This window comes from Hemiscyllium ocellatum, chromosome 5 (assembly GCF_020745735.1).
Source record: "Hemiscyllium ocellatum isolate sHemOce1 chromosome 5, sHemOce1.pat.X.cur, whole genome shotgun sequence".
Classification (NCBI taxonomy): domain Eukaryota; kingdom Metazoa; phylum Chordata; class Chondrichthyes; order Orectolobiformes; family Hemiscylliidae; genus Hemiscyllium; species Hemiscyllium ocellatum.
The window spans coordinates 123,307,084-123,333,306 of NC_083405.1; the positions used below are offsets into that span (position 1 = coordinate 123,307,084).

At 41.0% G+C, this 26,223-nt stretch overlaps 2 protein-coding genes across 12 annotated transcripts in view; one reads left to right on the forward strand and one right to left on the reverse strand.

Moving 5' to 3' along the window:
- Positions 1–860, forward strand: part of kmt2ca (lysine (K)-specific methyltransferase 2Ca) — a 590,636-nt gene extending 589,776 nt beyond the window's left edge. For all 5 annotated transcript variants that reach the window (XM_060825139.1, XM_060825142.1, XM_060825140.1 and 2 more), the window contains one exon: positions 1–860. This exon is cut by the window's left edge and continues 744 nt beyond it. The gene's annotated coding sequence lies outside the window, so the exon portion shown is untranslated.
- Positions 861–17,361: 16,501 nt separating this feature from the next.
- The window catches only part of galnt11 (UDP-N-acetyl-alpha-D-galactosamine:polypeptide N-acetylgalactosaminyltransferase 11 (GalNAc-T11)), a 171,733-nt gene continuing 162,871 nt past the window's right edge, over positions 17,362–26,223 (reverse strand). For 6 of the 7 annotated variants that reach the window (XM_060825149.1, XM_060825145.1, XM_060825147.1 and 3 more), the window contains 3 exons: positions 21,601–21,705; positions 20,009–20,146; positions 17,364–18,065 (listed from right to left, as the gene is read on the reverse strand). In XM_060825149.1, the coding sequence (XP_060681132.1) occupies positions 17,934–18,065; positions 20,009–20,146; positions 21,601–21,705 (375 nt within the window). In that variant the 3' untranslated portion in view covers positions 17,364–17,933. Of the gene's footprint in view, positions 18,066–20,008; positions 20,147–21,600; positions 21,706–26,223 lie in introns of all 7 variants that reach the window. The other variant, XM_060825151.1, reaches the window with a different exon arrangement.

Here is a 26,223-nt window from a genome sequence, read left to right on the forward strand (position 1 = left end):
GCTGTTACCTGCAGATATAAAATCCTGTTACTTTGTACAAAGTGTAAATAGAATGATGAATAAACAGTATAAAAACAAATGACCAAATGCTACCTGACGCTGCAGCTGTTTGCTTTTAGTGGAGTCCCCTGAGTCAGGTTCCATGGCATATAATTTTAACCAACTGTGAATTAGGTTCAAAACCACACCCAGGTAGTGACAAGGAGCCCCTTTAGCAAACCTAGATATAAAGGTAGAGGATTGCTGACATAAAATATTCAGCAAAATCATGTAAGAGTTGTAGCCTCAAAGAATAGTTTTTATTTTTAAGCAAAATTATGAGATGTAATTATGCTAACACTGCAGGATTTTTGACAATAGGGTTTTGGAATAAATGAGAAAATAGGCACAAAAATATTATTTGTATGGATTGTTTTGTTTACATTTCTTTAAACAAACACTGTTTTGTGTTGGCTTATAGAGGTTTAAAATATGCATTTTGAACCAGGTTAGCTTTATTTTGTACTTACAGGAAAAGAAATAACTGGTACTGACACTTCACAATTATTAAGTTCAAATGAAGTTTGTGTGCACATTATCAGTAAACTGTTATATTCAATGAAGCGGTCATAAAATGTAATGTATATGGCATGTTGTATTTTTTATCTTGCAGAAGAAATCAAATGTACATAGTTCTTGATAAATAGCTGTATGAATTTGTTTCTTGGATTTTTTTTTCTCTCTTGTATAATAATATTCCAACATCCTACCAGTATTTGTCCTACAGTTTTTTTTGTCCTGTATAATAGTATCTAATGTTGGGGAAAAAAGCAGCTTTTTTTTTGAAGTATAAAGAGTGTTATTGGGTTTTGGAGTTTGTGCAACCGGATTAGATCAGCATTTACAAATAAAATATTTTACATCTACGCACAGTGTTTTCATTGTGAATAGAATGGTCGTCTCATGCTGCCAACATGCGTGTTTATCTTGAGATATTACTTTTGTTCAACTTGGAGCAGTTGATGATCTCAAATATTTATGTAGTTAGTCATCTCCAAACCTTTGGACAAACTGCACAATGCCTAAGATCGTAAGGCTGTAATCTGGTGGATGCATACAGTTTCACAGGAAATGGATTAGCGTGAAATAAATACGGGACGAGGGAAACCGAAAGAAGGAAGCATTTTCAGTGGCATACCAGTCAGCAGATGTGGTTAAATGAAACATGCTAAACAAAAGTTGTATTTATTCACATGATGGACAGCATTTATTGCCCATCCCCAGTTGCCCTTGAAGGTAAACCACTGTTAATGCACTCCGTGTGTTTTAGTTAAGGCTTTTAAAGGCCCAGTGACAACAATGGAATAGTGATATAGCTGCAAGTCAGGCTGGTGTGTGACTTGAAGGGGAAAATTACAAGTAGTATCTGCACTCTTTGATCTTATCAATGATCGATGTCCCAGTCAAAAGGGCCTTGATGAGTTGCTATAATGTAGCTTGGAGGCAGCACTTCTATGATGATGACATTCAATGTCAAAGGTGGTGAATGAGGTCCCAAACAAGTGAGCTGCTTTGTTCTGGATGGCCAAGCTTTGGGAATGTTATTGGAACTGCACTCCTCCAGGCTAATGAAGACTATTCAATAACACCCCTGATGTAAATAACTACATGCTTAGCTGCTGTAGAGAAATAAGAATAGCTAGAAAAAAAGGTGCTGTTGAAGCTTTTCATCTTGCCCTGGACAGATGCAAAAATACAAAAATTTCAAAGGGAAGAACAATTCTCACTGCATGAGAAAATGGTCCCGATCACTTGCTAAGTTGACTCTGGTTGACCTGCGAAGCAATTGTTCTTTTCCTGTATGTCAACATTGAGGTGATGCTCAGTCATAGAGATGTACAGCACAGAAACAGACTCTTTGGTCCAACTTGTCCATACTGACCCAATATCCTAACCTAATCTAGTCCCACTTGCCCTTGGATCAGATTCCTGTAAACCCTTCCTATTCATATACCCATCCAGATACCTTTTAAACACTGTAATTGTACTAGTCTCCTCCACTTTTGGCAGCTCATTCCATACACTCACCACCCTCTATGAAAAAAGTCGCCCCTTAGGTCCCTTTTATATCTTCTCCCCCCTCACCCTAGACCTATGTCCTCTAGTTCTGGCTTTGGAGAGTAAGGAGGTAAGTAACTTGCTGTAGTATTCCTAGCCTCTGACTTGCTGTTGTAGCCATTGTATTTAGGTAGTGAGTCCAGTTCAGTTTCTTTTCAATGGTAACCTCCAAGATTTGTTCAAGGAGGATTCAGTGATGGTAACACCAGTGAATGTCAAGAGGTGATGGTTGCTTTTGCTGTTATTGGTGATGATCATTGCCTGGAATTTGTGACAGAAGAATGTTATTGTTACATTTGACCCCAAGCCTGGATATTGTCCAGGTCTTGCTCCATTTGGACAGTATCTGAAGTGTCATAAATGGTGCTGAACATTGTGCAATCGTCATCAAACATTCCAACTTCTGACCTTAGGAGGGAAGATTGTTAATGAAGCAGCTTAAAAGCACCAAGAGCACGACACTGAGGAACTCCTGCACAGGTGTCCTAGAACTGAGATGACTGACCTCCAGTTCCAAACAGAGTTGTGTTAGCCCCTGATTCCCTTTGATTCCAGTTTTGCTGGGGCTCCTTAATGTTACCTTTGTTCAACTGTGGCCTTGTCACTCACCTTACCATTGGAATTCAGCTCTTTTGTTTATATTTAAACCAAGGTTGTAATGAGGTCAGGAAGTGAATGGCCCTACTGGAACCTAAACTGGACATCTGTGAGTAGGTTATTGCTGAGTAGGTGCTGCATGATAGCACTGTTGACACCTTCCATCACTTTAATGATGATTGAGTTGAGACTCATGGTGCAGTAATTGGATGAGTTGGGTTTGTCCTACTTTTTGTGTGCAGGACACGCCTGGAAAGTTTTCCATATTGTTGCATAGATGCCAGTATTGTTGCTGTACTGGAATACCTTAGCAAGAGGAGCAGCAAGTTCTGGAGTGCATGTCTTAAGCATTATTGCTGAAATATTGTCTGGACCCCTTGGCCTTTGCTGTTTCCAGTGCCTCCAGTTGTTCTTTGATGTCATATGGAGTGAGTCAAATCGTCTACAGACTTGGTGGAAGTCAAGATGGATAATCCATTCAGCACTTGGAATGCTTTGGCCTTTTTTTTGTACTTGTGTTGGTCTCTTTCATCATTGAGGATACGGATATTTGTGGAGTGTCTGCCTCCATTGATTTGTTTAACTGCCCACCACTATTTACAACTGGATGTAGCAGGACTGCAGAACTTAAATCTGATCTGTTGGTCACAGTATCGCTTAACTCTATCACTTGCTGCTTGGCATGCAAGTAAATCTGTTTGGTAGCTTCACCAAGTTAATATTTATTTTTTATGTTTGCATGGTGCTGCTCTTGGCATTTTCTTCTGCCCTCTCCATTAAACCGGCATTGATCTTGATGATCATGAGGGATGTGCCAGGTGTTGAGGTTGCAGATTGTGTTGTGTCACAATTCAGCTGCTGTTGATGGCCAACAGCATCTCATAGATGTCCAGTCTTAAGTAACTAGATCAGGTTTGAAGGATATTTAGTATGGTGATAGTGCCACACAACACGATGGAGAGTATTCTCAATGTGATGGCAGGACCACATCTCCACAAAGACGATGCAGTGATCACTCTTATCGATACTGTCATGGACTGATGAATTCGCAGCTGGCAGACTGATTAGAATGAAATCAAGTTTTTTTTAACCAGCTCCGCCCCACTCCCACCCCCATTTGGCTCCCACAGATTTGTTCTAGCAGTTAGGTTCTTTAGAGTCCAACCAGCTCTATCTGGAGTTCTGCTACCAAGATACTCTTGGTGGTGGACATTGAAGTCCCCACCCAGAGAACATTTTGCACCTTTGTCACCCTCAGCATTTCCTTCAAGTGTTCAACATGGAGGAGTACTGATTCATCAGTCTGAGGGAGGTTAGTGGTAATCAGTAGGAGGTTTCCTTGCCAGTCTACCCTGAAGCCAGAGACGATTTGGTGCAGAGTCAATGTTGAGGACCCTTAGGGCAACTCCCTGACTGTTAACTCCTGTGCCTTCACCTCTGCTGGATCTGTCCTGCAGTTGGAACAGGACTTGGGTTCAGTATACAAAGGGGCTGTTTAAAAGACTTGTGCAGGGCATGTTTTTCACACAAATGGTGGTGAGTGCCTGGAACAAGCTGCCAGAGAAGGTGGTGGTGGAAGCAGACACAATTGCAGCATTCAAGAAGCACCTGGACACTTACATGAATAAAGAAGGGAATAGAGGGATATGGATCCTGTGAGTGAAGACCGTTTTTGGATGAAAGAGGAGCATGTGTCAGTGCAGGCTTGGAGGGCCAAAGGACCTGTTCCTATGCTGTTTTCTTCTTTGTATATCCAGGGATGATGGTTGTATCTAGAAAACTGTAAGGTATGATTCCATGAGTATGACTATGTCAGACTGTTGCTTGACTAGCCTGAGACACTGTGCTCTGAATTTTGGCATTAGACCCCAGATGTTAGTAAAAAGAATTTTGATGGGTCGCGAGAGCTGTTTTTGCCAATTTTCAAGGAAGCAAAACTGTCATTCCTACCTGGTCTGACATTCATATGACTCAAAATCCACAATAATGTGGCCAACTTATATTTGCTCTCTGAAATAGCCGATGTAGTGGTTTGATGCAACGAGGAATTGAAACAAGATGGACTACCTGGCATCACCCCAACTGCTGGAAATAACAATGGCAAAGTCAGTCCTGTCCAACCTGCAAAGTCCTCCTTGCTAATGTCTCAAGGCTAGTACAAAATTTGGAGAACTGTCTCATAAGGCAACAACCATACATGCCATACTCAGCAAATCATACTAAACAGGCAATGCTCCAGACACCACCACTACCACCATCCCTGTGTCCTATTTGTTTTGTCGCATTGGCAGTACTGACCCAGCAGAAGTGGCAGCACAATGTTAAATATTTGGGTGGAAGTGGTCATCGACATTGAAGTCATTGATTCACATAAAGTCTCATTGTGTCTAGTCAAACATGGGCAAGGAACCATCCTGCAGATTACCGCATAGCACCAGCCCTTGGTTCATGTGCCTGGTTATGCTATGTTGAATTGTACTTGAGGAATTACTGAGGGTGACAGCAGTGCAGCTTTTACTCGCCAAAGGAAGCTTGGCGGCACCACTACTGAGTTGATCATCCTAAGAGATATAACTAGCCGCGAGCTTGGGTTTGTGGCAGCCAGTGAGGGAACCAGCAAGACGGAGAGACATTCTTGGCCTCATCCTCACCAATCTGCCTGCTACAAATACATGGGTCTGTGACAGTATCAGTAGCAGAGACCACTGCATGGTCCTTGTGAAAACCCTTATTTGTGCTTTGTGATGCTACCACCATGCTAAATGGGATTAACTTTGAACAGATCTAGCCATTCAAAATAGAGAACTCCTGAGACGCTATGTGCCATCAGCAAAATTGTACTCCAATACAATCCCCCGATCTCATGGTCTGGCTTTTTGCCAATCTCATTTTTTTAGCATCTAGTAGAGAAGTAGTGCGGGAGGGCATGATAGGAACAGCATGAGGCATACCTGAAAATTAAATTTCAAGTTAGTGAAGCTATAACACAGGAAGACTTGTGTGTAGAACAGCAAAAGCAAGAAATGATAGACAGCTAAATGATCCCAGAAAAGTAGATCAGTTAGAAGCTTTGCAGTCTTGTCACATAGTTTTTGAATCCACAATTTGTGGCTGACAATTAACTTGCTGGAGGAATAAGCACCATAAATATTTCTGTCCTCATTGATGGGGGAGACCACAAAAATGCAAATTGAATCCCAATATGCTGTTCCTTAAAAATCAGTAACTTAAGTAAATTTATATATTTCAGAGTCAAGATTCTATCATGGTATGCAATTTTGAAAAATGCATGAACAATTTATCTGTAAATTCAGAAATGGTTCTTTATGATCAATAACTGAAATATAACTGAATTCCTTGGCACATCTGTGTCAGGGAATGGGGATAAGAATTTTGATTCACAGCTTTCATTGAACTTATGATGCTTAGGAATTTTGAAGTGTGCATGAAAGGATTTTCAGGAGAAATATGTATGATGTTTGAAAGAAAAATGGGTTCCCATCATACTCCTTGCAGGAATATCCCACTGCCAATTTAATCTCTTTGCTCCCTATATTTTGTGTTGCTTTTATGATTTACAATGAAGTATAATGTCACAGCTTAGTAGAAGCTATAGGGGCTTTAAAAATTTCCACAATTCAAGCAATCTATCTATCATTTAAATCTTCAGAAACAGAAATGTAGATGTAAGGTGGCATCTTTTCTGCCATCTGAAACCAAATGGGAGCATCACAGGAACGGTCACAACATGAAACATTAACTCTGTGTGGTCTCTCTCTCTCTTTCTAGACGCTGCCAAACCTGAATATTTGAAGCATTTTTGTTCAGATTTCCAGCACACTCAATTGGGTTTTGGTCTGGGACCTTCATGCTATATGCTCATGGCTGCATGGGAATTTATAAAGACTGTAGTAACTGCATAATGGCTATAGGTTTAAATAGGTCACTTATTTTGTCAGACCGTAAATTATTAAGTAGCAGAAGGCCATTCAGCGAGATCACGGCTGATCTGATAATCCTCTAAGCCACTTACCTGACTTTTCCTCATAAAAATCTAACTCTGCATTGATTATGTTTAACAGCCCAAACTGACAGGCCTCTGTAGTAAGGAATTCTAAATTCACTGTCCTCTGACAGAAGGAATTCTTCCTCATTCTCTGTCTTAAACGTGTGATCCTTTATTCTGAAATTATGCCCTCTGACTGGACTAGATTTTGCCACAAAACAACCTCTCCACATCTACCCTGTCAGGACTTATCAGTCTTTAACCCTATTAGCTTCCCTAGCACTTTTTCTCTACTGATATTTATTTCATCTGCTCCTTTCATCACTTGATTATTTAGTATTTTTAGTATTATGTCTTCTACTATGAAGATTGATGCAAAGTAAATATTCTACTCCTCTGCCAATTCCTGGTTCCCCATTATTACTTCCCAGCCTTGTTTGCTAAGAGGCCTATGTTCACTTAAGCTTTACTCCTTTTATAAAAGGTCTTGCTGTCTATCTTAAAATTACTTAAAAATCACACAACACCTGAAGGACCTGTTAAAATTTGTGAGGCAAAGAACTATCCCAGAGGTCACAATTTAAAGTAAACATTAACAGCTTTACTCTTTAAGTCCAACAGAGAATATTACAAGCAAAAACTATTTACAACTCCTTTTTCTTAAACTTATCTTTTACCTCATTCTACTAGATGGTTCAAAACAAAAACTGATTAAGATTTACCAAAAAAAAACACATTTCAAAACCAGTCAGCTTTGTCGAGCCTCCTTTGTAGATTTTCCCAGGTCGGTTTCAATGTTCACAGACAGGTTTCTTTTAGAGAGCTCTGAGCTAGCAACCTGCATTTGTTGGTCTTTTGGCAATTCTCTTCCTAGCTGTTCAAAATGTCCAATTTTATACCCCAAAAACATTGGATCATTTCATTGGTTTTAATATTATCAAAATACTAAATTCAAATGGAATTGGATTTTGGTATCTTGGGGCATAATTTGAACTGATTACCCAAATTTAAAGTTGTTTTTGTTTCATGGCAACCTAGCTGCTGCTGTTTTGACCAAGTGTTACATTGTTACCTTGTTCTGGACTCTGTGCTTTGTTCTTGCAAACTTTTCAACTCTCTTAAAGGTACAGTACCTCTACACCTTCATAACACTCTTACAAGTTTATTTTATCCTATTATTTATTTGGTCATCATTTATTGCTTTTTAAAACTTACCCAACTCTCAGGCTGACCACTCAACTTTGCCACATGGCATTTCTTTTTCCATCAATAGATGTCATCCTTAATTTCTCTGATTAACCATAATTGGCTTAACCTCTTGCTTCCACACTGGAATGTATATTTGCTGTAAACAATAATCCCTTACCTCATCCATTCTAGTAAATAAAAGAACAAAGAAAAAATAATTACTTTTAGCTAAAAAAGTGAATATATGATAATGTGGCAATTGTTGGAACATGGAGGAGTATGGATTCATCAGCTGAGGGAGGATGGTACATGGTAATCAGCAACTTGTTTTACTGTCCATGTTTAACCTGAAACCATGAGACTTCATGGGGTCCAGAGTCAATGTTAAAGACTCCCAGGCCAACTTGTTCCCAACTGTATACCACTGTGCCACTACCTCTGCTCGGTCTGTCCTGCCAGTGAGATAGGACATATCCAAGGATAATGATGTCTAGGACATTGTCTGTAAGATATGATTCTGTATGACCATGACAGGCTGTTGCTTGATTAGTCTGAGAGACAGCTCTCCCAATTTTGGCAGATGTTAGAAAGGAGGACTTCGCAAGGTTGACAGGGCTGTTTGTGTCATTTTGGTTTCTGATGCCTAGGTAAATATCAGATGGTCCATTTGGTTTCAGTTCTTTGTTCAGATTTCGTATTTGATTCAATTGGGTGGTTTTGTGAGGGCAGTTCAGTGTCAATCATATTGCTATGGGTCTGGAGTCATATGTAGGCCAAATGAGATAAGGATTTCCTTCCGTTAAGGGCTTCCATTAGTCAGCCAGATTAGTCTTTCTGGCTAGTGGTTTCATGGTCTTAATTCCAGGTGTTTATTGAATTAAAATTCCACCATCTGTCGTGGTGCAATCTGAACATGGGTCCCAAGAACCTTAGCTGAGTTACAGCATTAATAGTCTAGTGATCATACCAGGAAACCATCACCCTCCCAAGTGGTTGCTATTGGTACTTTTGCTTTTCCTGATATAAACTAGTGAATGGTCTGGATCTTGGTGTGTAGGGATCATATCAAAGTTTGCAGATGACTTGGAATGTGGAAGATTTGAAAACTGATAGGGAAAAGTTGTTACTACTTGTAACAGAAACAAGAATGAGATGGTATTGATTTACAATAGAAATGATGTGCAATAGAAGCAAGGATGATGTGAGAAAGAATACTTTTACAAAGCAAGTAGGGTATAGATTGCACTGCTTGGAAAAGAAGTGTAGGCAGGGTTCAATTGAGGCATTCAACAGGCCATTGGGTGACATTTGCAGATCAAAATAGTATTCAATGGTATGGAGAACAGGCAGGAGACTGGTGGTAGATAGTGAAATCATTTGAAGGGATGGTGCAGGCACAATGGGCCAAGTGGCCTCCTCCTGCACTGTAACAATTCTCAGATTCTTCATTTAGAGGGAGGTGAACCTTTTGAGTTTCCACAAACCTCTTGGATGGAGAATTCCAATCACTCAACAGGCTTTAAGACCAAAATTGATAGATTTCTGGATACCAATGAAATTACGGGATATGTGGATACTGTGGGGAAAATGTTATAAGAGGAGATTGATCATTCGGCCTGCATTTGCTCCTAGTTCCTATGGTGCAATATTTAAGTGTTACCAGTGGGATACGTTGAAACAGATGTTTCTTTAAGTCCTCTGAAATCCCACAGCTTGACTTGTTTGGTTGTCTTTTATTTGGATAAAATTAAAAAGTTCACACTTAAGGAATCATGACAGATAATCCATCCTTTTGATGCATGGCATTTTCTGTAAATGCACATAATGTTTTCTGTTTTCCTTTTTAAATGTCCAGTATTTCACTCTTGTCTCTTAAGATTAAATAACATTTGCTATAAATTTTGTCAAAGAATGCAACCAATGCTAATATGCACACTGTTTTAATTATACATTACAAATATGGCACACTCTATGTAATCAGAGGTATATAGCAGCAACACACACAATTCAAATTTGAATTCATCCAGTTGATTTACTTTAAAATATACCTTGGTTGAATAATGAATATTCAAAACGTGCTGTGATGTAGCAATAAGTGCAAAACAAAATAGGAATCTTGATCATTGAAATTACCTCAAGTCTCATTCACTTTCCAATGAGCTTATGTGAAAGTGCATTTTTGTAATAAGAATAGGTTATCTTGATAGAGGTCTTGATTGATGAGAGCATACTTGCATAGTAATATGTTTGTTTTGTAAAATGCATCAAAACACAGTGTGATTAATAAACATTTCCTTTTGCTCCGATGGCAGAACATCCTCAGGATCACAGCACCCTATCGGAATAATGTACTGCCTCAGAGGGTAACAGATCAACAGAATAATAAACTATTCTGTGCCCTCTTGAGACAAATCCAATATTATATCAGGAAGGCCACAATATACAATGTCACAAATCTAGAATTCAATACCCTAGGCTAATGTTCTGGGACATAGGTTTTAATCCCACCATAGTAAATTGTGAAATTTGAATTCAACAAAAACAAAATCTAGAATAGCAATATAGAATTCTGACTGTGTGGAAACAGGCCATTTGACCCACCAAGTTCACACCACTCTCCAAACAGCATCCTACCCAGTCCCAACCTCCTACGCTATCACCCTGTATTTCCAATGGCTTAAACCACCTAACCCATACATCACTGGACACTACAGGTAATTTAACATGCTCAACCTACCTAATCTGCACATCTTTGGACTGTGGGAGGAAACTGGAGCACATTTAACGAGTTGGTAACACCACCGGATGAAACCCATGCAAACACGGGGAGAAGGTGCAAACACCACACAGTTATCCGAGGGTTGAACTCAACCTGGTCTCTGGCACTGAGAGGCAGCAATGCTAACCACTTATAGCTTAAGGGTATCTGTGTAATGACTGTTCATTTTTGTAAAAGCTCTTCTTGTTCACTCATCCTTTAGGATGGAAATTTGCCAACCTCACCCGCTCTGGTCTACGTATGACTCCCGACCCGCAACATTGTCTTGGGTACTGAAGTCGTATCAGACTCAAAATGTTAACTTGTTTCTCTCTCCACAGATGCTGCCAGATTTGTCAAGTTTCTCCATCACTTTCTGTTTTTATTATACAGCAATATGGTTGACTCTTAACTGTCCTCTAAGATGGGAAATAAATATTGACCCAGGCAGCAACACACACATCATAAATATTTTAAAAGTCCACAAAAACTTGGACTGGAATCTTCCAAAACCCTGAACAAGATGGGTTATGCCTGGAAGTTTGAGAGAATCTTGAGGGCCTTTCTCAATATCTGTAGCAACAGGTTGTATTTTCCAACTGAGTTTGAGACATCACGATGAAATTCTCGCTAATGAGACAATAGGACTTTGGCACATTTACCTTTGAACAGAAGGTGCTGATGAGAAGTGACTGAGGAAGATTCTGGGAGAAGTTGACTCAGTCACTAGGACTGAGAAGGGCAAAGAATTGGCTGCTCAGGAAGCCAGGTTTGCAGGTTGAGCGAGTAGTGCACAGAGAGAGATAAGGTACTTATCTTTTGCAGTTCTAACCTGCTAGGAATAGAGAGTGGGAGTGAGAGACCTGAGTTTGGTGACCAATGAGTAAGGTTTTGCATTCAGTTCCTGGATAATTCTCTGACCCCATGGAATACTCCTCCTCCAATACCTTGGAAATTATGGACTCCATGGTGGCTACATATACCGGATGTGTGTTCAGCTACAGCTTCTGATTTACCGCATGGAGTGCCTGGAACTTTGGTTAGACTTATTATTAGGTATCCGTGAGGCTGAGAATGTCATGGATAGCACTTTTAGTGAACTGGTAACACCAGTAAGGGCTGTACGGACAGACAAGAGTTGGATGACCACCAGGAAGATGAGAACGGTTGGGCAAATAAATCAGGAGTCCCCTGTGACCATTTCCCCCTCAAACAGGTATGCACTTGTTGGATTTCAGTAAGATGTTCGACAAGCTTTCCCTATGGGAGACTGGTTTGCAAGGTTGGATCTCACGGAATACAGGGAGAACTAGCCATTTGGATATCACACTGGCTCAAAGGCAGAAGACAGAGGATGGTGATGGAGGGTTGTTTTTCAGACTGGAGTCCTGTGGCAAGTGGAGTGCCACAAGGATCGGTGCTGAGTCATTTATATAAATGATTTGGATGTGAACATAAGAGGTACAGTTAGTAAATTTGCAGATGACACCAAAATTGGAGGTGTAGTGGACAGCGAAGAAGGTTACCTCAGATTACAAGAGGATCTTGAACAGATGGGTCAATGGACTGAGAAGTGGCAGAGAGGGAGTTTCATTTAGGTAAAGGCAAGGTGCTGCATTTTGGGAAAGCAAATCTTAGCAGGGCTTATACACTTAATGGTAAGGCTTTAGGGAGTACTGCTGAACAAAGAGACCTTGGAGTACAGGTTCATAGCTCCCTGAAAATAGAGTTGCAGGTAGGTAGGATAGTGAAGGTGGTGTTTGGCATGCTTTCTTTTATTGGTCAGAGTATTGAGTACAGGAGTTGAGAGGTCATGTTGAGGTTGTACAGGACATTGTTTCAGCCACTTTTGGAATACTGCATGCAATTCTGGTCTCCTTCCTATCATAAGAATGCTGTGAAACTTGAAAGGGTTCAGAAAAGGTTTACAAATATGTTGCCAGGGTTAGAGGATTTGAGCTACAGCAAGAGGCTGAACAGGCTGGGGCTGTTTTCCCTGGAGTGTCGGAGGCTGAGGGTGGACCTTATAAACGTTTATAAAATCATGAGGGGACAGATAGGATAAAGAGGCAAAGTCTCTTCCCTGGTGTTGGGGAGTTCAGAACTAGAGGGCATAGGTTTAGGGTGAGAGGGGAAAGATATAAAAGAGCTCCAAGGGGTAACCTTTTCACACAGAGGGTGGTACGTGAATGGAATGAGCTGGCAGAGGAAGTAATGGAGGCTAGTACAATTGCAACATTTAAAAGACATCTGGATGGGTATATGAATAGGAAGGGTTTGGAGGAATATGGGCCGGGTGCTGGCAGGTGGAACTAGGTTGGGTTGGGAATAACTGGTCGGCATGGACAGGTTCGACCAAAGGGTCTGGTTCTGTGCTATACATCTCTATGACTGTAACAGCAGGGACCGTCCAAGTGTTGGTGAATGGTAGTAGTGCCATGGTCAAGGATGGTCTTGAGTGGGCCAGCCCATAGAGAGACAGAGACAGAAAGAGAGGCTTGTAATATTGGATTCATTCTATGCCACATGCCAGTGAAGCTCGAAATCGGAAGATAGTAAAGTTGAACACGTGGCTAATGAGCTAGTGGTAGAAGGGAGAGCTTTAGGTATATGAATCATTGGGATGTCTTCTGGGGGAGGTAGGGCCAGTACAAGAAGAGTGAGTTGCACCTAAACTGGAGGGGTACCGATATCCTGGCAGGGAGATCTGCTACAACTTGGGAGGGTTTCAACTGGTATGGTGGGAAGCAGGAAACAGAGCAGTATGTCAGTAAGTATTATGACCAAGGAGGACTCTGAGACTGAGAGAAAGTGAGGACTGCAGATGCTGGAGATCAGAATTGAGAGTGAAGTCCTAGAAAAGCACAGCAGGTCAGGCAGCAGCCGAGGAGCAGGAGAATTGATGTTTCAGGCATAAGCCCTTCATCAGGAATGAGGCTTGTGGGTCGGGGGGCTGAGAGATAAACAGGAGGATGGTGGGGTTTGGGGAAAGGTAGCTGAGAAAGCGATAGATGGATGAAGGTGAGGGAGTAGGTGATAGGTCAGAGGGGTGAGTGATGGACAGGTCTGGAGGGCGGTGCCGAGTTGGAGGCTTGGGACTGGGATAATGTGGGGGGAGGGGAAATAAGGAACCTATTGAAATCCACATTTCAACAGGGTCCCAAGGTGGAATATGAGGCGTTCCTCCTCCAGGCGTTGGCTGATAACGGTTTGGTGGTGGAGGAGGCCCAGGACCTGCATGTCCTTGACGGAGTGGGAGAGGTCATTGCAGCGTTCAACAGTTACCAGAGATGTTCTCTTTATTCACAAAAGAGAATGACATGGTGGGTGGGGAGTCAAGAGACGTGAATACTGATATTTTAGGGCATGTCAAAATAAAAGTGGCTGTGTTGTTAGGAGGTATTTTGAAAAGCATGTGGATAGATAAGGTCATGTCTGATTAAGTTTTTGAAAAAGCACAAAGAATATTGATGAGGGTAGCATGGTAAATGGTGTCAATATGGACTTCAGCAAAGCCTTTGACAAGGCTGATACAAAAGTTGAGGTCACATGGGATCTCTGGTGAGCTGGTAAGACATACAGAACTGGCTTAGTCATAGAAGGCAGACCATAGTGTTGGAAGGTGTTTTTTCAAATTGGAGGTATATGACAAATGATGTTCTGCAGGGATCAATGCTCAGCCCCCTGCTGTTTGTAACAGACATAAATGATTTGGAGGAGAATACAGGTGGCCTGATTAGTAAAGATTGAGGAGCTACAGACAATGAGGAGGATTACCAGAGGATGCAGCAGGATATAAATAGGTTAGGGATGTGGGTGGAGAAATGGCAGATGGAACTTAATCTAGACAAACGCAAGGGTGAAGCATTTTGGGAGATCTAGTCCAGGAGGGAAGTATCCAGTAAATGGCAGAACCCTTAGAAGCATCAACATACAGAGGGATGTAGGCTTACAGGTCAACAGTTCCCTGAAGGTGACAGCACTAGTGGATAAGGTGGTTAAGCATGTTTCCCTTCCCTTTCCCTTAATAGAAGTTTACAAAATTATGAAAGGTGTGCATAGAATGGTTAGTCAGAATCTTTCTCCCCAGGGTAGAAATGTCAATTTCAAGGGGACTTCGGTTCAAGATAAAAGGGGACGTTTAAAGGAGATGCAAGAGGCCAGTTTTTTTACACGAGGCATGGTAAGTGCCTGGAATGCACTGTCAGAGGTGGTGGTGGTGGTGGAGCTGGATACACTACTATTTTAAGAGATATCTTGACAAATATACAGATGGGCAGGGAATACAGGGATAAAACTTTTAGTTCAGAAACATTGAAACCAACTTATAAACCAAATGCACCCCATATCCATAGCCACTGGCATCTGACCCATGCCAGGCTCTTCACACTGGTATTTGAAGACACTGGGATTGAATTATGTCAGCTGCTGGAGCAGGACCTGTGGATTGCCATCCTATCTCAGTGGCAATCAAGGTGGCAGCTCAATTGATCATTTATGTGACTCGCTCTCATCTCTTCCCACATCAGAGCTGGGTGGAGCAATGTAGGCTGCCTTCCAGCATTTACAGTTTAGGGAACAAAGACAACCTTGGCTATTAGTCTCCATTAGACTGAATGGTTTCTGAAACCTCAACCTGTCGATTACAGGTAAATGTTGGCATGGAGGAGCCAATGTCAACTATGGAGCCTTGCCACAAAACAGTAGGCACAGAACAGCATAGTGGTTATGACAGCCCAGATGGCATGAATTTAGACAAGTGCCAGTAGAAATGATGACGAAAATGTTGTAAAACCTAGAGTGGCTGATGAGCATGTCCTTTAGAACTAGAGACCTGGGTTCGATTCCAGCCTCAGGTGACTGTCTGTGTGGAGTTTGTCCTTTAGATAAAGTGTGGAGTTTTCACACTTTAGGAATCAAAGCAGAAAAGTAGGAGGGAGTGGTGCAAGGAGATAGCTGCTTATAGAGAGGAGACTCTTATGGATAGCCCTGGAATAATGAGTAACTTTGGAAGAAGAGAGTAAGGCAATACGATGCTTGATGTAATTCAGCAAACTCTCGTGAAGCTGGCTAAACCAGCTGGGAGCTGCATGCATCCTGCCCTGCCCTCCATAAACATAAGACAGTGAGCACTGGGGCCAGCACGGTGGCTCAGTGGTTCTCACTGCTGCGTCACAGCGCCTGGGACCTGGCTTCAATTCTTGTCTCAGGCGACTGTCTTTGTGGAGTTTGCACATTCTCCCATTGTCTGCGTGGGTTTCATCCGGGTGCTCCAGTTTCCTCCCACAGTCCAAAGATGCGCAGTTCAGGTGAATTGCTCACAATAAATTGCCCGTAGAGTTAGGTGCATTAGTTAGGGGGAATGGGGCTGGGTGGGTTACTCTTTGGAGGGTTGGTGTGGACTTGTTGGGTCGAAGGGCCTGTTTCCACACTGTAGGGAGTGAAATGAAATCATGAAATCATGAAATCCAGATGCCAGTTCAGGAAGAAGTAAACAATTTACTGGGATCAAGCTGAGGAGAGCAGATTGAAAGAGCAGCAAGATTGGGAGCTTCAGAGTTCTGTTTTAAGTGGCTTAGGCGAGAGTTATTTCTGAAGGCTGACACATAAGGAATGGGAGTGGTTAGGAATACAAGTAAGAGAAACTGATAGCCTTGCCTGTGTTTGAGCCAATGGGAGTTGAGAATGTGGTGTCAGAATTTGAGGGATTGGCTGTGAATAAGCTTAGAAGAGTTTACTTAAGAGGAGAGCTGGGCATTGAACCGGAGAGAAAGAAGTTAAGAATCACACAACACCAGGTTATAGTCCACAGGTTTAATTGGAAGCACACTAGCTTTCGGAGTGTGCTTCCAATTAAACCTGTTGGACTACAACCTGGTATTGTGTGATTTTTAACTTTGTACACCCCAGTCCAACACTGCCATCTCCAAATCATGAGGGAAAGAAGTAAAGGAACAATGAGATGGAAATTGAAATCACCAAGGTTGAGAGGTTGCCTAATGAAGAGGATAGGGAAGGAAAATGGTGAGGAAATCTCAGGAGTGGCAGACTTCCTGTGTGACTGGAATAGAAAATTCAAGCTTGGTAGCAAGTAACAGATTTCAAAAGACAGGTTGAAGTGAAGAACAAGGCGAGGTACTGAAATACAATGCAAATATGAGAAATGTAGGGGCCAGGCTAAGATGAAGATCAATCCACTATAGGCAGGGAGGCTTTGGTAAGATCCAAGCAGTTGTGGCCTGTGAATCAAGTTACCATCAAGGCCATGATAACAATGCAACTATTCACATCAAGGTCATGAGTGGCAAGGACCTTATTTGCTAATGGAGTGACATTCTGAAGGGAAATACAAAGAGGTATGGTGATTGTTGACCATCAGGAACAGTCTATATGCTGTCAGCAGTGGGAGTGGTGAGAAGGAGCAAATAATTTTCTAATTCAAAAGAAATCTATTGTGCAGCTGTTCAAAATCAGTTCTGTAGTTCCCTTTCTTTAAAATGATCATCACACCAAAAACATTTAGCAGCTCAATAATGATGAGGTGAAAATCAGATCTCACCAGCACTTTCAAATACAACAAGGCTCTCCTTTTCTCTTCTGAATTGCAATTTTAAATAGATCTGAAGGATTTAAATAACTACTTTTAAAATTGGAAACAAAATGCTTATGATGAAAAGTTTTGCTCACATATGTTATTAGACTATATACACAAATAGTTTTACATTTTCACAGGTATCACCTTAGAACTTTCAACATATGTTTACAGATAAAAGGTTTCATATGATCTTTTTAAAATGTGTTTCATGACAGACAACATTGACACAACCATGGTAGATGATTACAGCTTCATTATAAAGTGGCTCTACTCAAACATGATTCACTTATCTACTGTAAATATTCCATAATTTTTTTAAAATTTGCAATACATAACATGCATAGAGATGAATGCAACATTGTCAAATGTAGAACAATCATTGGAAGGAACAAGTAAAATCATAAATAATAATAAAATATTGATTTTTATACAATTCTAAACTCCTTGTGATGAGAGAGAATCATAGAACAAATCTGAAGCTAAAATAGAAAAATATTTTATGATAAAATTACTATTGTAAATTATTATAATCAGCAAGTTGAGACACTGAGGTAAGGACCTGCCACCAGCTTCCTGCTTTTCTGTTAAAGAATGGAACTGTCAGCTTTCCCTGCTCCTGAGTAACGTTTTCAGTGGAAGATATAATTCTCAAGTCAATCTTCTTAAACATTTCCGAAGGTTCCCTCCAAATATCAACTCTCTATCTGCCATTGCTGTCCTGCAGAGCCATCACAAATTGCCATCATGATATATCCCTTGATGTCACCAGGATCTACCACTTGAAGACACTGTCCAGCTGACACTTGATATATGCGGTTATTTTTCTGTGAAGAAAAATTAAAAGTCACTTTCCAAAATTAGTTTCACTAACAATAGCAGCGTATCGTAAGTAATAGAATGGTTTCATTATTAAACTATACATAAACAGTGTTTGCTACATTATGGATGCAATGAACAGAGTGTCCATCCTGAACTTGGAACCATCCAAAGATCACACGCAATGTGCAAAAATGCTTGATGAAAGTGTGTGCTGAGAAACTGTTTCACGGAGCTGAAGAACTAGGGGTCATCGCTATTTAAGATTTAAGACAAAAAGACATTTATTTCCTCAGATGGTTGTGAGTATATGGAATTCTCTATTCAAGATGGTTCTGGTTGCTCAGTTGATGAGTATATTCAAGACTGGGCACTATAACTTTTTGGGTACTAACACAACCAAGGAATATGAAAAGAAGGTGGAAAAGTGGAGTTAAGGCATAAAAGTGGAGTCAGCTGTAAACAGAATGAATGGCAGATCAAGCTCTAAAGCGGACATAAGATTTAATCCTGCTCTTACTTAATTTTGAAACAATTCTTTGAAAGAATTGGGAATACCAGTTCCTGTGCTGTGTGGTCTAGACAGCAATTCTAAATTATTTTCTATTGCTGAATAAATTAATGTAGGTTCACCAATTGACTCCAGTGGAACCATGTATCTTCAGTTGATTGACTGAATTGGAATTGGATATCCAACACTGCTGTTGATGTCAGAGGACTACTGCTTTATGTGGAAGAGAGTAGTGCGTTTTTCTCTATCAACTGGCCTGTTTTTGTAAGTGCAGCAAGGTTCAGCACCTACCAGATCAGAAAAGAGCTGAAAATGTGTTGCTGGTTAAAGCACAGCAGGTCAGGCAGCATCCAAGGAACAGGAAATTCGAAGTTTCGGGCCGGAGCCCTTCATCAGGAATGTTCCTGTTCCTTGGATGCTGCCTGACCTGCTGTGCTTTAACCAGCAACACATTTTCAGCTCTGATCTCCAGCATCTGCAGACCTCACTTTTTACACCTACCAGATCACTCAAGACCCCAAGAACATACGGTTGCCTCTTGTATATCCAGTGTGGGGTGGTAAGGGAGACCTGATGCATAAACTAAATAACCTGATTTGCTATTAATACTGCAGTTATAACAGGTAAGCAACAACAGAGTAAGGAACTTATGGAAATTAGGAAGATTAATTTTAGAAACCACAAAAGGAGAATCTTGTCAAATTTCCTGTTTCCCCCTCACCTGATTGGGATAGAAAATTGAAATGGTACAAATGTGCAAGTCGGAGGTCACTCCTAATTGAAAAGATACACGGTCAGAAAATGAGATGGGGAGGGGGCTGCAGGTTTTGTTAATGGAGTGGTTGAGCAATGAAGGCAATAATTCTAGCTGCTCTGATTTCACCTGGAGCTAATGTTGAAAAACAGGGAAAAGAGTGCGAGGTGGGTCTCAACAATGAGATGAGGTCAGAGACTGCAAGAGATGAGAAAGAAAAAAACCACAGCAAAGTGATTCATGGCCAGGACATTAAAACACACAAGTTTGAACTGCAAAATTTCTGTCATATTTTCATACATCTTACAGCTCCCTGTCATTATAACTCTTAAGTGTCATCCAGAGATTCCTTAACAGCTAGTAGTGTAACAAACATTTAAAAACAATTTAGATGATACATCACTGGATCTGAAATGTTAACTCTGTTTCTCTCCATAGGTATTCAATGACCTGCTGAATTTTCCTAGCATTTTAGTTTTTTGATTTCAGATTTCTAGCACAGTATTGCTTTTGTTTAAAAGAATATGGTCAGATTGTTAGTAGTTGTTAATGCCTGACCTGCTGTGCTTTTCCAGCGTGACATTTTTTGACAGCAGTCGTTAATGCATTAGGTGTGTCTTTGGCTGTGCATTCAAGACTATCACAATTGGCACAGTCTGTTCAGTTTCCAACCATCACAGTCTTACCCCTAAAGTCCACTGTTGGGATCCCCCAGACCCGTGACACTTCATGAGACGTGGAGGATCTGATGAACGAGTCTCTGTCACGTCCAAGCAGAGAAGATTGGCCAGAATCAGTTCATGTTCTTCATCATAAACCCAAATCTGTAAACATCATGGCAGTGGTTGCAGAAAATGAAAAGTTAACATACAGAGTTGCTTTGAAATGTTGAGAGGAAAACAAACATTATGCCTGAATTATAACTAAATTCCTAAAATACTTTTGTCTTAATACACAGTATTTATACAGAAATATCCTTATGTTGTGCTGTCGGACAAAACTGGGGCTTTTTATTCAGGAATCTGTCTGGTAAACCCTGGTTACACTTCTACAATGGCAAATATATCCTAAGGTACTGAAGTGTACAGAATACTCCAGGCACAGTCTCACCAACATGCTATAGAATTCCAGCATGACATCTTTACTCTTATATTTTAGATTTCTTGCAATAAAGGACAACATTCAATTTGCTTTCCTAAATGCTTGCTGTGCTTGCATCTTAGCTTTCTGTGACTCACGAACAAGGAAATCCAGTTCTGTTTGGCCACCAGCATTTCTCAAAACTCACAATTTAAGAAATACTCAGTATTTCTGCTTTTCCTCCTAAATGTAAATTTATCCATTCTATATTCTACCTGCTATATTCATATCCACTCAGTTAGTCTACCTCCTGCAATTTTTTCTGCATCCTCCTTACAACTCTCAAACCCATCATGTCGTCTGACATAAGTAAACTTGGAAATATTACATTTGATCCCAAATAAGTGCTGCCAGAAACAATTATCAGTTGAGGGCATAGGTTTAGGGTGAGAGGGGAAAGATATAAAAGAGACCTAAGGGGCAACTTTTTCACGCAGAGGGTGGTACGTGTATGGAATGAGCTGCCAGAGGATGTAGTGGAGGCTGGTACAATTGCAACATTTAAAAGGCATTTGGAAGGGTATATGAATAGTAAGGGTTTGGAGGGATATGGGCTGGGTGCAGGCAGGTGGGACTAGATTGGGTTGGGATATTTGGTCGGCATGGACAGGTTGGACCGAAGGGTCTGTTTCCATGCTGCACATCTCTATGACTCTGAGCATTGCAAGTCATTCTTATGGAATCATACAATGATACAACATAGAAAAGGGCACTTAGCAATTGTACTTCTGCCATAGGTATTCTTCAGAAGACATCCTTCCTTCCTCTCATTTCTTCCACCTCAAGGGCAGTATATGTAACTTGTATCATAGCCCTTTAATTGGCTGCAGTGGTGCTTTGAAGCATATCTTATTTGTGCAGGCTGGCATTCATTCACTGATTATGTGCCATGACATATATACCTACTCCTGTTAGTCATCCACAGACTGTACTCTTTGAAACTAAGCCAGTTAAACTTATTTGTTAATTGGAAATGTCAATTATTTTCCCTTGAAAATCACTGTCATTTCTCATCCTCCAAAAATTATATTTCATTTGCTGAAATAAAGTTGTCGATTTGTTGAGGAAACTTACCCCTGACTCCAGAATAAAAATCCAGGAATTTGGTGTGAAACAAAAACTTCTCAAAGCTGCTCACCTGATCTGGATCTGTTAAGTCACAGTCCTTGAGCACCACTATTCCTGCTTTCTGGCTAGGATGGTTCTGGGCACTGATACACTTGGCTGTCTGCAGGTGTCGTATCTGCAGAGATGGAGAGCAAGGTCAGTTACAACATAAAATGATTTTTCAACATGACTGTCTTATTACTCAGATCTTGCTCAATGCTTTAACATTCAAAGAACTATACAGACTTTTCAGTTCTAAAACAAACCACTTGATCATCCACCTATGCTAGAGCTTATTGTCCACACGTGCCTCTGCCCACCTTATTTCATATAATCTTCTCAGCATATTCTTCTCCATGCCCCTAACCAGATATCAGTTAAGTACAATTATGTTCTTCTTCTTTCACAGGTAGCCCCCAGGATTTAGGGGTGAATTGCTTCTACTCTGGTTTGATAGGTTCAGAAATGGCTTCCAAGTCCAATGAATGATGTGCAGACTCTGTAACATGTAGGTGGGCGTGTGTGCTTGGCACAGGAGCGTTCTCTCAAGGTGTTTGGTGCCTAGCTCTAAGTACTTTTACTGTATAGTCACAATCCAGGATCTTCCACAAATCTATTTGATCTATTCAGGGATGCTTTGATAACATCCCTAAGGCATTCATTATCCTCTGGAGTCTCCTGCTGTGACCGAATTCAGAGCGGAGCAATTGCTTCCTTTGGCGTCCAGCTTATCCACAATACAACATGACATTCCCCAAAGTTCCTTCGGCAGCACCGACCAAATTTCATACACTGCCAGTCAGAAAGACAAAGTCAGCAGATATAGGGAACGCCAGCACTGCAAGTTCCTCTCCAAGTACTTACCATTCTGACCCTACTGGATCAAAATCCCAGAACTCCCTCCGTAACAGCATTTTTGAATACCTATACCAAATGAACTGTAGCAGTTCAACAAGAGAGCTCACCAGCACCTCTTCAAGGGCAATTAGAGATGGGCAATGAATACTAACGCAGCCAGCAAAGCCCACATACAAAAAAACGTCCTCCTCAGCAAGGTGATTTTGACTGATTGGCACATCAACACTGCACATGTAGGCTTTGGGGGAGAATGGTTGCTGTTGGACAATTTCTCTTCCAACTGAATGTGGAGTATCTTGTGAATGCAATGCTAGTGGTACTTCTCCAGTGCATGCTGTAGGTAATCCAAGGCTTTAAAGCATTTAGGAGCACAGGGATCACTGCTGCCCAGTAAAATCATGACTTTAGTCCTGGGTTAGAGATCCTGGGTCTCAAATACTCTGGTCAATGCACGGAGGTGATGAAGAAGTTACTGCTGAGTGTGAACATAAATATCATCTGCATTCTGAACTCCCTAACTGAGGTCAAAGAGGTCTTGGATTGAACGGAGAATTTTTGACAATTTCCCATCTGGTCTGTACATTACTTCCATTCCATAGAGTAATTTTCTACGGTATTTCCACTAGGGTAATTGAGAAAAGGGTTGTTATAATGACACAACCTTGTTTGACCCCAATTTGCACAGTTTGTGGTCATGCCATTAGTGGAGATTACAACGTATATGTCATTGTGAAACACAGGTAGGACAATAACAAATTTGAGTCCAGACAAATTTTAGGAAATTATTATGCTCAACAATATCTACAAGTGGTGGCATGTTCCACGCCATAACCATTTTCTTGACAAAGAGGACTCTCTCGGGTTCCTTATTGGATTCATTACTCGCTATCTTATAATTACATCCACTGGTTTTAGGCTTGATCACAAGTGGAAACACAGAGTCATAGAGATGTACAGCATGGGAAATCGACCCTTCGCTCCAACCCGTCCATGCCGACCAGATATCCCAACCCAATCTAGTCCCACCTGCCAGCACCCAGCCCATATCCCTCCAAACCCTTCCTACTCATATACTCATCCAAATGCCTCTTAAATGTTGCAATTGTACCAACCTCCACCACATCCCCTGGTAGCTCATTCCATAAATGTTTCACCCTCTGTGTGAAAAAGTTGCCCCTTAGGTCTCTTTTATATCTTTCCCTTCTCACCCTAAACCTATGCCCTCCACCGACCCCAAGGAAAAGACTTTGCTATTTACCCTATCCATGCCCCTCATAACTTTGTAAACCTCTATAAGGTTACACCTCAGCCTCTGATCTCCAGGGAAAACATCCCCAGCCTGTTCAGCCTCTTCCTATAGCTCAAATCTTCCAACTCTGGCAATATCCTTGTAAATCTTTTCTGAACCCTTTCAAGTTTCACAACATCTTTCCCATAGGAAGGAGACCAGAAATGCACGCAATATTCCAACAGTGGCCTTACCAATGTCCTGTACAGCCGCAACATGACCTCCCAACTCCTGTACTCAATCCTCTGACCAATAAAAGAAAGCATACCAAACACCTTCTTCACTATCCTATCTACCTGCAACTCCACTTTCAAGGAGCTATGAACCTGCACTCCAAGTACGTTGTCAAAATCTTCCAGCTTTCTCCTTATATCAAGAATCAATATAACACATCTGACCCATTGTGTCGGTGTTGACACTGAATGAACATTTCACTTCATTCAAAGTGTCAATACTGACAAAATGAGTCAAATGTGTTAAAGTAGTTCTTTATATTGTAAGGAGAATGCTGAAAGATTTTGACAAGGTACAGAGACATGTTTTCACTTGTGATCAAGCCTAAAACCTGTGGATGTTTTTAGACCACAACTTATAAGAGCAAACTGAGCCATTTGACCCTGAGTCTAATCCACCATTAAATCATTTAATGCCATTCCCCTTCCTTCTCCCTACAACACTGCACATTTTTCATTTTCAATATTTAACTGCATTTTGAATGGTTTGATTGAATCTACCTCCACTGCGCATTCCAGACCCTAACCACACTTCCTGCATGCAAAGCTTTTTCTGATCATATCAAATCACTGAAAATGAACAAAACCAGTCACACAACAAAAATCATGACAGGACATAGTAGCTCATCCCTTTCAGTCAGTGTTTAATATCCTCTCTCGAATTTATGAACCTTAAACTTCAGCAGTAATTTCATGTGTGGTACCTTGTCAATGGTTTTGAAACAATCTATGTACACTGCATCCATTGTAATACCATACCTACAACCTCCTTAAACTCCATTAGTTTGTCAGACAGAATCATCCCTCCTGAAATTTGGTTTACTGCTTTTAATTACTGCAGTGTAGTCCAAGTGAACGCAGTTAAAATTGGGGTGTTATTAATGGCATCTATTAAAGGTTCGCATTTTTCTTGTCACAGATTTAAATCAACCATGTAGTTTTAGGGTAATTATAATGCAGAAAGAAACCATTTGGCCCATCAGGCCTATGCTGGCTGTCTGCAGAGAAATCTCGTCAATCCCATTCTCCTGCTGTATGCGCATAATTCTGCAAATTTATTTCCCTAACAGCCTACTCAATTTCCTTTATTTCCACCACCCTTCCAGACAGCAAGATCCGTTTAATTTATAAAAAGTATTCCAACACATCACTCCCTGCATTACTTGCTTAAAACCTTAAATTTGCTTTCTCTAGTCTTTGTACGATCAGCTGTTTAGATCACCTTTTCATTGTCAATGGGTATTCTGATGTATTTTGTGACTGGATCCAGGACTTATAAAGATAATGCAGAGAGTCTTGTAAACATGGTAGAGGAAAATTTGGCAGAACATTACAAGCTAGATCAGCAATACAATGTGAAGGCAGGAAATGTGAAAACCCTGATAAATTCGGATTCAATTTCAATGCCTTCAGTTGATGCAAGACCATGGAAGCAAGCTTGTTACTGAATTTGTTTCTTGTGACATATCAATCCTCTTGGTATGCAGTTGTACAGTCTGGTGTCATGTTTGCAGCTTTAGATCAGATAGGTTCAGATCACCACCTAGTGTGAGGCTATCACAGCTTTAGTACGTCCTGGCTCTATTGTCATTCTTCAAATCATTTCAAACGCTGTATCCCCAGATGTTTTTCTGATCATTATCTCCTTTCGGCACTTGGAAAATTTACAAGACCCAACTTGCAGAGGGTAGAAGGTGGAAGGTGGGAACCTGTAGGGGTAGGTGAAAGGTTGAAAGACTTGAGGTAGTGGAGGGTGGTTGGGGGAAGTGGTTGAGAGACATGTCAGTGCAGAATTTAACTAAAAAAGGTAGCTACTTTCCCACTGGGATTTTCTGGATGGGATTCAGGCTTTAAAAATGAGCAAGGTACACTACTTCCATTATGAATGGAATTGAGAGATTCTAAGGGACCACGTAGTTGCCAGGACTGGACCAGAGCTCCACAACAGCAATGCTGCCTCGCAGCTCACAACTCCATATTTTGGGATTTGGGGATCGTGACCTGTTGTTTAGGAAAACTTGGCTTACTTTGTCACTAACTGCATATGACCCCAAATGTTCAGGCCTCGCTCCAACAGTGCTGCAACTGTTTGAACTGCAAATACATTTACTTGTTCCATATCTTCTTGTGAGTGACACCTTAGCTGGATTTTGACCAGCCATACAGCAACTATGAATGCTGCAAATGTAACATGAATAGGAAAGGTTCAGAGGGATAATGGGCCAAACAGAGGAAAATGGGACGAGTTCAGTTAGGAAACATGGTCAGCATGAAA